Source organism: Cynocephalus volans, chromosome 3 (assembly GCF_027409185.1).
Source record: "Cynocephalus volans isolate mCynVol1 chromosome 3, mCynVol1.pri, whole genome shotgun sequence".
Lineage (NCBI taxonomy): Eukaryota > Metazoa > Chordata > Mammalia > Dermoptera > Cynocephalidae > Cynocephalus > Cynocephalus volans.
In genome coordinates this window covers 4558917-4571729 of record NC_084462.1, presented here as the reverse complement: position 1 = coordinate 4571729, position 12813 = coordinate 4558917, and the positions used below count along the sequence as shown (strand labels likewise).

At 39.9% G+C, this 12813-nt stretch overlaps 1 protein-coding gene across 2 annotated transcripts in view; it reads right to left on the bottom strand.

Moving 5' to 3' along the window:
* Nucleotides 1-4096: 4096 nt before the first annotated feature.
* Nucleotides 4097-12813, bottom strand: part of LOC134373646 (zinc finger protein 613-like) — a 33623-nt gene continuing 24906 nt past the window's right edge. For both annotated transcript variants that reach the window (XM_063091610.1, XM_063091611.1), the window contains one exon: nt 4097-7219. In XM_063091610.1, the coding sequence (XP_062947680.1) occupies nt 4926-7219 (2294 nt within the window). In that variant the 3' untranslated portion in view covers nt 4097-4925. The remainder of the gene's footprint in view (nt 7220-12813) is intronic.

Here is a 12813-nt window from a genome sequence, read left to right as displayed (position 1 = left end):
AGAATTCTATACCCAGTGAAGTTATCCTTCAGAAATGAGGGAGAAATAGTATATTTCCCAGACAAACATTCTGGGAGTTCAGTATCACACAACCAGCCCTGCAAGAAATTCTCAAAGGAGTCCTGCATCCAGAATCTGGAACATGATAATCACTATCACAGATTCACAAGAAAGAAGAAAATCTGCCATTAAAACCAAAATGAAAATGAGAAAGAGAAAAGTTAAATCATGTCACGTCAAAAATCCAACTAACATTGAGGATGAAAAATAAAAGGGGAAGAAAGGAACAAATGATATTTAAAACATCTAAACAAAAAGTAATATAAGGACAGGAGCAAAAGAAAATAAAGCAATACTTGTCAATAACAACCCTAAATGTAAATGGATTAAAGTCCCCATTCAAAAGATACAGACTGACTTATTGGATTAAAAAGACTCAGGTATATGCTGTCTTCAAGAGATCCACCTTAGACTGCAAAATGGTGCAGACTCTATGGAAAATGGTATGGAGGTTCCTCAAACAATTGCAGATAGATCTACCATATGACCCAGCTATCCCACTGCTGGGAATATACCCAGAGGAATGGAAATCATCAAGTCGAAGGTATACCTGTTCCCCAATGTTCATCGCAGCACTCTTTACAATAGCCAAGAGTTGGAACCAGCCCAAATGTCCATCATCGGATGAGTGGATACGGAAAATGTGGTACATCTACACAATGGAATACTACTCAGCTATAAAAACAAATGAAATACTGCCATTTGCAACAACACGGATGGACCTCGAGAGAATTATATTAAGTGAAACAAGTCAGGCACAGAAAGAGAAATATCACATGTTCTCACTTATTGGTGGGAGCTAAAAATAAATAAATCAAAAGAGACCCACCTCAGCTATAAAGACACACACAGACTAAAAATGAAGGTATGGAAAAAGATATACCATGCAAATGGAAACCAAAACCAAGCAGGAGTATCTATTTTTATATTGCATAAAATAGACTTTAAACCAAAAACCATAAAAAGAGACAAAAACTCCACTATATAATGATAAAGGGATCTATCCAGTTAGAGGACATAACAATCATAAATATTTATGCATCCAACACTGGATCACCCAGATATGTAAAGCAAAAACTCTTTAGATCTAAAAAAACAGATAGACCCTGATACAATAATAGCAGGTGACCTGAACACCCCTCTCCCAGCACTGGACAGATTTTTCCATGCAACAAATGAAAGCAGATGGTACATTCTCCAGGATATCCAGACAACTGGATATGGAAAATGTGGTATATGTACACAATGGAATACCATTCAGCCATAAAAAAGAATGAAATTCTTCCATTTGCAGAAACATGAATGAGCTTGTGGAAAATTATGTTAAGTGAAATAAGCCATGTACAGAAAGAGAACTACTGCATGCCCTCACTCATTAATGGGAGCTAAACAACAAATTAATTAATTAAGAAAGAAACAAATAATATATTGAACTTTCAAAAGCAGTGAACTGAACTGTGGCTACCAGAGGTGGGAAAGAGGGAGGAGGAAAGGGGGTTAAGAAGAAATTGTTTAAAGGTCACAAAGAATGATTACTGTTTGTACTTTTGAATATATGAATTATCTTGATTTGACCACATATTGTACACAGGTATTGATATTCAACCCTGTACCCTACAAATATGTACAACTGTTTAAATAAAAAACAAAATTAAATTAAAACTCACTACCATGGTACTACACAAAATAAAAATAAAAATAAAACTACTTCCTATTCTAGCTCTCCCTCTGAAGCCCCTCCTTTGCCACCACCAGGGAAATGAGAGCCATCTGTGTCCAGCAGGTAAACTGGGTGCTCCCAGAACTCTGAGTCCAATTGTGTGCCCCGCATTCTGACGTAAAGTGCCCACACCCATCTCGGTGTTCCTATCCAGAGCTCCCCTAACAGCTGCAGGGAAAATACTGTATTAACCTCAGAGTGCTTGAATCATTGCACTAACTATGGAAATTGTCAGAAGAGATATAAAAACGATAGGATGCTGAGCAAAAATGTAAGATGCTGGCACTATACCCCTATACTGATGCTATGGATGCAGTCATCTTAGGGGATGACTGGATCCCATTCAGGGGAAAATACAATCTCTTGGGAGTTTAGAGTGAAATCTTCAGTACCCTGCGGGCACACTGGCTTAAGGGCGCCTCTGGAGGACCAACAATGTTTGTGCAAGGTGAAATGGGTGAAGAGTGGTGGGGAGGCGATGCCTCAGATTGGACAGAGGCTGTGGACATTTCGAGTCCCCCTCATGGAATGGATGAGATTGGGTAGTGCTCCTCTGGATGAGAATTGTCTTCAGGCCAAACACTGGGGCAGTCTCTGTGAAGACTGGTGCCCACGAACAACTGAATAGAGTATGTGTTTACGTGTAATAAGGAGAAAGGGATGAGGGTTCAAATGTAATTCAAATATTTCCCTAAAACACATGAAAATGTAAATGGGACATAAGAGAGTATTAAATGACTAAATAATGCAGTTATTGTTTGGCAAACACCACACTTTATAACTTTATAAACGTTAACTGTAATTTTTATGAAGGTGAGGGGGTGAAGCAATAGAGGGTATAAATTGGAACTGACTTTTTAAAGAGGCAACCTGGAATTGTCTACCCAATGGAATTTTTTATTTATCTGGTATGCAAACCTTTGAAAGATGAGCTCAACCCCTGATCTGCAGGGCAGATCTGGGCAGCCCATTTGGTATCCTAGATGCTGTGACTGCCATGATAGGATGTGGAGATTCACAAGACAAGTGAGGAAGATCTGAAACCTATACTGGAAAAGAGTCTATTTCTTACTATTTTCTAGAGAACATCTATGCTAAATCTATCCAGTTACAGGCCATTACTTTGCATGTTTTGTTTGTCAGTGTATCCTGTGTTTACAGTAGCATCTGCTACAGTGCAGATGCTTAAAAAATATTTGTTGTAATTACTCAATAACCCAGAGTTTGGGTTTAAATTATGAGGCAGCCACCTTATGGCAAATTTTCAATTTTTTTCTTATAAGCAAAACACTGTTTCTATGTTGTATATATCTTTACTGGATCAGGGGAAGAACTCTCAGAGGAGAGGACAAGGGCCCCATTCCCAGGTGAGTGAGAAGGAATGATAAAGATAAATCACATTTCTCAATTAAGTGTGTCACAGAGGAGCCAAGATCTTTGAAATCACAGCAACTCTCAAAGTTGATAAATCTGTGGACAGATGCAAAGGCTCTCTATGACATCCAAAGTGATTTCACCTTTATCCATCTCACATACTGTCCTCTTTTTAGAGAGTGCAGTTAATTTTCTTCCTTTAATTGGGCTTATTCAGTGGATCCTATTCCTTCTTTGATCTGCCCTTTTTATGTTCTGGCAGACACAACTCTTTATTCAGGATTTGAAAAAAGTTTTTTTTTTTTCTTCTTGGAACAATACCAATCCCTAGAATTTCTTTCCAGTAGCTCCTTTCCTTTAACAACAAAAATAATTTTGATTATATAACTCATCACCTTCACTCACCTTCCAAATCTACATGTAATTAACTTCTATTTTACTATGTGATGGGCAATATACAATTATCTACAAACTATCAAGGAATTTATAATCTAGGTACAGAGATATTAACATTAAAAAAAAGTATTCATACCTTGTTTTATGTAAGTAAAATTGAGTTCTTCCCCCTCCCACTCCAAATAATAATATGCCCCTTTAATAAAAAATTCAGGATAATTTGATTCTTATTCTGTATGTCCCTTTCAACTAGTGTAGGTATATACATCCTTTGGCTACATTTGCTGGAGGGTAAAATTGCTACATGCATATAATCCAGCTTAAGAAAAAATGCTGGCTCAAAAAGGGCTTTTGGTTTGTTCATCACTGCCGTCACCTACAATTCCTAGAATAGCACCAAGTAAAGGAAATATTTGATAAAAAATTTTCTGAGTGGTGTGTATACAAACAATAAGACAAACCACATGGTTAGGATGAGAACTACCTTCTAGGGTAAGAACCTAGCTGATTGGTTATTATTTTTTAATTTTATTCTCTTTGGGTGGTATTTATAAAGCTAAACACATCAAAACATGCTGTTACATTACTGAATTAAATATATTGTTTCCTTTTGAAGAACTTCAGTAGTCTGAAATAACAACTGAATAAATTTAGAACCAAAGATATGCAAGAGCTAATCATATAGTGATCTCAAGTGGGAAAAGAAGGCTGATGCAAAAAAGGGGGGAAAGGTTGCATTGTGTTGTAACTTTAACCAATGATGTGCAAGTCTGCCCACTTTCTTTTAAATAAGAAGTCACTGACATAACAACTAGGAGTTTGGTTCAAAGTATATAGTCCTAAAATGCACATCATATATATTATCTGATATATAATGATGTCAGACTTGTGTAAAGATCTCTAAAATATTCTTCACTCTCACAGGGCTTATTTGCTTCATATGTTCACTGATATTTTGCTGAAGATATTCCAGTTATTGGTCATAGTTTTATTTCTATATTTCTTCTGACAGTTGATGGGGGAGAATGTACCATTGGCAACCTTGCCACATTCCATGCCTTCAAATGTCTCCCAACAGTTTCTGAGGTCTTAATTGGCCAAGGACTTCTACATGATTATTTTATTTCTACCAACTATGAGTCCATTGAAGATCTGTGACCTAAGATCACTGATGATAGGATCTTTCTACAAAAGACTTTTCCAGTCTCTGTATTCATACTATTTTACTCTCAGTATACACTTATCAGCCATAAAATCAGGTAGGTTTTACTCAAGGGTTTTCCACCTTGACTGCATCACAGTTTATTCCTGTGTCATTTTTGTGACATAAAATATGACATAATTGATCACTGACAGCACTACCACATTCACTGCATTAATAAGGTTTCTCTTCTGTGCAAATTCTATCATATGCTGAGGATGAACATCTGGCCACTGGCTGTCCCACAATGGCTACATTCCTATCTGCTTGTAATTCATTGTTGTTTAATGAAGTCTGAGCTACCACAGAAGGCATCTGCATAGTCACCATGTTAACAGGATTTTTCTCCTGTATGGGATTACTTTTATGTGATGATCTGTGACTCTTTGAGAAAGTATTTTCCAACTTAACTGAACCTACATGTTTCTCTCTCACATGCAGCATTCTCTTATGATAAACAAGGCATGACAAGTGGGAGAAAACATTCCCACAATCAGAGCATCCATATGGTCTTTCTCCTCTGTTAGCTCTCCGATGTCTATTAAGGCATGACTTATCTCTGAAAGCTTTCCCACATTCACTGCAGTTATAGGGTTTCTCTCCTGTGTGAAATCGCTGATGTGATGTTAAGCATGTCTTCTGGCTGAAGCCTTTCCCACATTCATTGCATACATAGGGTTTCTCTCCAGTATGAGTACGTTGATGTATAAGGAGATTGCCCTTCTGAATGAAGCCTTTTCCACATTCACTGCATATATAAGGCTTCTCTCCAGTATGAATTCGCTGATGTACAATGAGATTGCTTTTCTGAATGAAACCTTTTCCACAATCACTGCATATATATGATTTCTCTCCCGTATGAGTTTTCTGATGTGCATTGAGCTGTGATTTCCAGCAGAATGCTTTGTCACATTCAGTGCATTCATACCGTTTTTCTCCTACATGAGTTTTCTGATGCTCAGTGAGCCTGGACTTTCTGGAGAAGGCTTTGCCACATATACTGCATCCATGAGGTTTCTCTCCTGTATGAACTCTCTGATGATTAATGAGCTGAGACTTCTTGATGAAGCCTTTTCCACAATCACTGCATACATAGGGTTTCTCTCCTGTATGAATTTTCTGATGTGCATTGAGCTGTGATTTCCAGCGGAATGCTATGTCACATTCAGTGCATTCATAGGGTTTCTCTCCTGTATGAGTTCTCTGATGTTCAACGAGCCTGAACTTTGTGGAGAATGCTTTCTCACACAGACTGCATCCATGAGGTTTCTCTCCTGTATGAACTCTCTGATGAATAATGAGCCGAGATTTCTTGATGAAGCCTTTTCCACAATCACAGCATACATAGGGTTTCTCTCCTGTATGAATTCTCTGATGTGCATTGAGCTGTGATTTCCAGCGGAATGCTATGTCACATTCAGTGCATTCATACTGTTTTTTTCCTACATGAGTTTTCTGATGTTCAGTGAGCCTGGACTTTCTGGAGAAGGCTTTGCCACATATACTGCATCCATGAGGTTTCTCTCCTTTATGAACTCTCTGATGATTAATGAGCTGAGACTTCTTGATGAAGCCTTTTCCACAATCACTGCATACAAAGGGTTTCTCTCCAGTATGAATTTTCTGATGTGCATTGAGCTGTGATTTCCAGCTGAATGCTATGTCACATTCAGTGCATTCATAGGGTTTCTCTCCTGTATGAGTTCTCTGATGTTCAACAAGCCTGAATTTTCTGGAGAATGCTTTCTCACACAGACTGCATCCATGAGGTTTCTCTCCTGTATGAACTCTCTGATGAATAATGAGCCGAGACTTCTTGATGAAGCCTTTTCCACAATCACGGCATACATAGGGTTTCTCTCCTGTATGAATTCTCTGATGTGCATTGAGCTGTGATTTCCAGCGGAATGCTATGTCACATTCAGTGCATTCATACCATTTTTCTCCTACATGAGTTTTCTGATGTTCAGTGAGCCTGGACTTTCTGGAGAAGGCTTTGCCACATCCATGAGGTTTCTCTCCTGTATGAACTCTCTGATGGCTGATGAGGCAAGACTTCTTGAGGAAGGTCTTCCCACATTCGGTGCATACATGGGGTTTATCTATCTTTTGAGTTCCGTGATGCTTAATGAATTGTGAATCTGTATTTATAGAATTTCGACATTGGGGGAATTTCATTTCAGTATCAAATAGTTCATGCTTGGCACGGAGGAAAGCTTTCCCACCTTTACTAACCTCAATAGGATTATTGACTTCATAGCTTCTGTTCTGGTGTACTAAACTTAAATTTGATTTCAGTGTTTTCCCATGTAAGTCAAATATGTCATGATTTTGCCTTAAAGGAAAATTACTTTTCCTCTGATGAATGATGCTTCCAAATGCATTATGTTCATGGCATTGTTCCACTCTCTTCACACATCTTTGGTTTTGTGAATGTATCGGTAGATGACCATCAATGTTCTTGATTTCTAGGAAAGAAGAAAACAAAAAATCCATGAGCATGGAACAGAATAAAATTATTTTACAAACAGTTTTATGTAGACTGGCTCTTTACTGACAACACTATTACCTCAGTATAAAGAAATCTAAGTGGATTTGTTATAGTGCCTGCTGCCATTAAAAAAATATGTTGGTTGTCGCTTGGACACAGGTAAAACACAACAATTTTAAAAAAGGAAACAAAAGGTAAAAGCAGTCAGTGTATAAAAGGTTAGATTGGGCTTCCCATGGCTCACTTGGGAGAATGTGGTGCTGATAACACTAAGGTCAAATTAAGGCACTGTTAGCACTGGACCACAGAAGTTGGAGTTTTTTTTTTGGAATGATGGGGGACATATTCATACATCCACAAATCCTTATTAAATCATAAATGTATATCAGATATTGTGCTGGTGATGATGATATAGAAACATATTCCTTATTTTCTCTGAGTATACATTCTAGGGAGGGAAAATAGAATATGGAAGCAATGAAGTAAAGAAGGTAAGTACAAATTGTAAAAAGTAGTTTGAGGGAGCAATGGAAAGGGAGGAGAAGAAAATCAGAATATAACTTGGAGAAAAGATGAGGCTCAGTCAATATAGAGAGTCAAGGCTTAGTTTCAATACCAGGAGATTAATACAAGTGAGGAATTAAGGATTATTCTTATTTGGATTGAGCCACTGGATAGTGGGGTAGCACCTTTTGATGAGATGAGGAGTAACACTGAGGTCCCAAATGGGAGGGAAACCAAGTGGAAACCCATATTAACCTCAGGATGGGTTTTAGATCTTCAAGTACAGACATGGAAAATCCAATTGGATACAGAAATCCTGAGAAAGGTCTTGGCCAGGGATAATGATGTAGAAACCATCAGTACATAAATATTATTTAAGGACAGAGGACTGGATGAGATCATGTTTGGAAAAATGTACAGATGGAGGCACAAGACCAATTTTATGATTACTGCAATGCTTAGGGTTTAGGTTTGGAAAAGCCCACTGAAGAGTAACAAACATTGACTATACTGATCAGGGAACTAAGCAGACATAGGTATATTAGGAATTATTACCCAAAAGAAGTGAGTGAGAATGTTGTAAACGGCACTTTATTTCAAGATAATTGATAAATTCTTGGTCACCTTATTCCTCTAATCTGCTATTCTTCATTCTGCACACCATCATCAAACCAAATTTCCCAAAGCATCAATCACACATTTAAAGGAAAAATTCTGATAGGTACAAAGATACAATTAGATAGGAAAAATAAGTTCTAACATTCTAATACACAGTGGGGAGACTATGGTTAACAATAACATATTTTATATTCAAAAATAACAAGAAGAGAGGATTTTAAATGTTCTCACCACTAAAAAATGATAAATATCTGAGGTGATGGATATGCCAATTACCCTAATTTGACTACTATACATTGTTTATGTGTATTGAAACATCATACTGTACCCCATAATCTGTACAATTACTATGTCAAAAATAAATACAAAATAAAAATAAATAAAAATAGAATAAAGGAGAACTTCTGTAGTCAATACTCCAGTACTTTAGATTGCTGTGACACATTCTCCCATATCAATACAGAAAAACAGCAACCCCTATGGAATTTGGACCACATAGTCTTCTCCAGAAGCAGATGTGCTGCTGCACTGGCTAGGGAACTGTCATCTTTTTCAGTCACATTCTGTACTTGTATACACGCAACATTCCAGTTGATCCTATTTCAATGATGTAATGATCATTAAGCCCACATCTTGCCACTAGCAGCATCGTCTCTCAAAATTCTACATAAATGCCGATTACCATCATTTCAGGGGTCCTAAAGAATCACACTTCTGATCCCAGACGAAAACCCTCAGCAGTTTTGCCCTCCACTTTTCTTAGAACAACTGGATGTACTTTACTGTTGCTACACTGCTGCCATCCAGTAAGTAAGACGACTACATATCCAAGGGTAATACAAAACAAACTTAACAACCACAGCACTCTGCCCTGATTACACATAAAAGTCCACAAACGGCGGCCTGAAAATAAAAATTTACCGTGATTACCCCATTTATCCATGTTTACAGTTACACTCAACTGGTTCCCCCTACAAATATCTTCTACCCTTTATGTGGCCATGTTCAGGCCAGTCTTTTGACAGCCCCCACAAGGCTTTGTGCATTTCCAACTTCACACCTTCATTTTTAAAACAGCTTTACTGTGACATCGCTGACATATAAAGACTATAGATATTTAAGGTGTACAATTTGATGTTTTGATATATGTACACGTTGTGAGATGATCATCACAACCCAGCTAATTATCATATCTATTACTTCTACATAGTCATTTATGTGTGTGGGTGACCCCTTCATTCCTTGCACTTCATCATTTTGTTCAAACCCTAGATAGGCTTCCTACATATTGTGCTATCATCCCCACTCCATGTCACGGTAAGCTCTGTTTCCCTAAATTTCTAAAGCATTCCCTACCCTTTACTGCTTATTTTGACGGTTAACATCATACAGACCTGAACTGGAGCAAAAGATGCTTCAAGTTCAAAAGATTAACTTCTGTATATTAACTACAGATTTGTCCTCTATTTGCTACCTTATTCCTGGAAAGTATTGCTTTATTTTTCAATAATTCTGAGGCACTCTCACTTGCTCAAACCAGGGATCTTGCAGAACCAGCTACAGCTGACACGCCTCTGTAGCTTCAGCCACCCCTCAGTCTCACCCTGTGGTTATCACAGACTGATGAAACTGAATTTCTCTTCTGTTTTTTTCTTGCCTGTAATTTTCCACCTTAAGATAAAGCTCCCTCTACCATGCTGTAAAACCCGAATATAGTATGATATAAAAATAACAGCTCTGCTGTGTTCGGGGTCTCAGCATTTGGACATTAGCCCTCTGAGCCATGGCCAGCTGGTCAATAAATTCTGCTTCCTGGAGAAGCCTCGGTGTCCCACCTCCCTGTAAGAGTTCACCAACATGCTGCAACATTTCTTGGATGTTCGTACGGGATGGTGGAGATGGCAGCTTAACTGCCTCCTTTGTCTCTTGGTCTCGGCCCTCAAGACAGCTGGCAACATGGACCACACTCAGGTGTACCAACAGAGTTTTCTGTAAGTGGGAATGACTCACCTGGTTGGCACAGGGGACCAACCCTGAGCACAATGGAACCCAAAAGAGGCACACAGGAACCAGACCACGGGAGCACCACTTACCGAACAAGGTAAGGGCCTGGGCCCCAGCAGATTCCTACTCTCAGGACAGTAGAAGGGGAGCCTGATCAACTCCCACAGGGGGGAATGTCCTAGTGCTCCACCCCACAGAGGACACCACATTCTCCAGTCAGGATTTTTGGTAATTTTTAGGTGGTGAATGCAAGTGCGTGAATGTGTGTGGTTGATATGTATCCGGTATATGAAGCAAGTGCAGAGTCCCAACCCACAGGTCCACTGAGACCTCATATGGCTAAGGGTGACTCCTGCAAGAGAGGTCCTGATGTGGGGTTTATACCATCTCACCAAAGCCAGGAGGCACTGAAATATCACCACGAGGTGGGCGGCTAGAGACAGATGAAGCGGTTGGAATTGAGTAACTGTTGCGGCACTGGTCATGGGTGGAAAACATGAGAGGGAAACCTAATAAACAAACTCCCTTTGCCTGTGTTCTGAGGAACTTTAGAAAAGGCTTTTCTGGTGACTATGGTGTCAAGCTGTCCCCTGACAAACTCAGACATCCTGTGAAGTGGATTGCCCATCTTTCAGTGTAGGATGGCCCTCTGAGGCATCCTTTGACCTCTCCCTTATCTTTTGCGTCAGACAGATTATTACAGGCCAGCCAGTTATTATTGGTTAACATGGACATGGCCCTATGGCCACACTGACCAATATTCCTATATTGATTCTTGGGAAGACTTAATTCATTCTCCACCCTCCTGGTTAAAGGCCTGCATGGAAAAATACTGCCAAGTTCTCCTGGCCAGAGAAATGTCAGTCCCAGGTCAGACAAATCTCCCAAGGGGACCATGACTCAGACAAACTGATTACCAAGCCGCCCCATCAAAATTGCATTGGCCTGGCTCAATGTAAACAATATGAAAGTGAATAGGACCGACCAGGCTCCCTTTCCCTGGACCCTCAGGAGCCCTAGGTCCAAATGATGGTAGGGGGCCAACCTCTAAACTTCATGGTGGACACAATCTCTTGGGCCTCTCTTGAAATCAAACCACCATAGAGCTACAGGAAGCTGACAGAGACACTCCTTTTTGCTGCCCAGAAAATGCAACATAGAAAAAAGCGAAGTCATTCATGAGTTTCTATACCTGCCCAACTGTCCAATACCCCTGCTGGGACGAGACCTGCTGAGTAAATTACAGGCCCAAATAACTTTTTCAAAGATCAGAGAGATATCCTTAACTCTGGGAAATTCAGAGGCTCAGATCCTGTCCCTCACTGTTCCCCAGGGAGAAGAATGGTGGTTGTTTAGTTTAGAGGCTACGACGGCAATAGTGCTGGAGCTTCCCTTCTGGGTGCCCAGAATTTGGGCTGAGGACAACCCACCAGGCCTGACAAGGGACATTCCCCCAGTCCTGGTGGAACTGAAACCAGGGACAATGCCAGTTTGCCAAAAGCAATATTATATCTCCTGACAAGCTCAGCAGGGGATATAAAAATGTCTAGACAGACTCCTCAAACATGGACTTTTAAGGCCATGCCAGTCCCCATGGAACATGCCTTTACTGCCAGTTCAGAAGCCTGAAACCAATGACTTCCAACTGATAGAAGACCTCAGGGCAGTCAACCAAGCAACTGTCACCCTGCACCCTGCCATTCCTGATCCATACACGTTTCTGAGCTTAATCCCTGCTGACACTACTTACTTCACCTGTCTGGACCTTAAAGATGCCTTCTTTTGCATGTGACTGGCTCCTCAGAGCCAACCCGTTTTCACCTCCCAATGGGACAATCCTGAGGGGACCCAAGGACAATTGACTTGGACTTGATTGCCTCAAGGATTCAAAAATTCCCCAACCATTTTTGGCACAAGCCTGGCTTCCAATCTACAGGCTTTCCCAGTCAAACAAAGTGGATGTGCTCTGCTGCAATATGTTGATGACCTGCTGCTGGCCAGAAGGATGCACCAAAAATATATAAAATGGACTGAACTCCTCCTCAACCTACTTTGGGATAAGGGATACAAGTTAGAAAAATGGCCCAAATATGCCACAAAAAAGTCAAATATTTGGGGTTCTATATCTCCTGGGGACAACACCAACTGGGATCAGAATGCAAACATGCTTTCTGTTCCATCCCAAACCCCAACACCTGAAGACACGTTTGTGAGTCCCTGTGGACAACAGGTTTCTGCAGGATCTAGATCCCTAATTTTGCAGTGATGGCCAAACCCCTATAAGAAGCAACCAAAGGAGGGGGAAAATAACCTCTAATCTCGGAAATGGCTCAACAAAAGGCCTTCATAGACCAAAAAAGGGTGATTACAAGTGCCCCAGGACTTGGACTGTCTGACTTGGAAAAGCCCTTTTTTCTATATGTCCATGAGAGACAGGGCAATGCG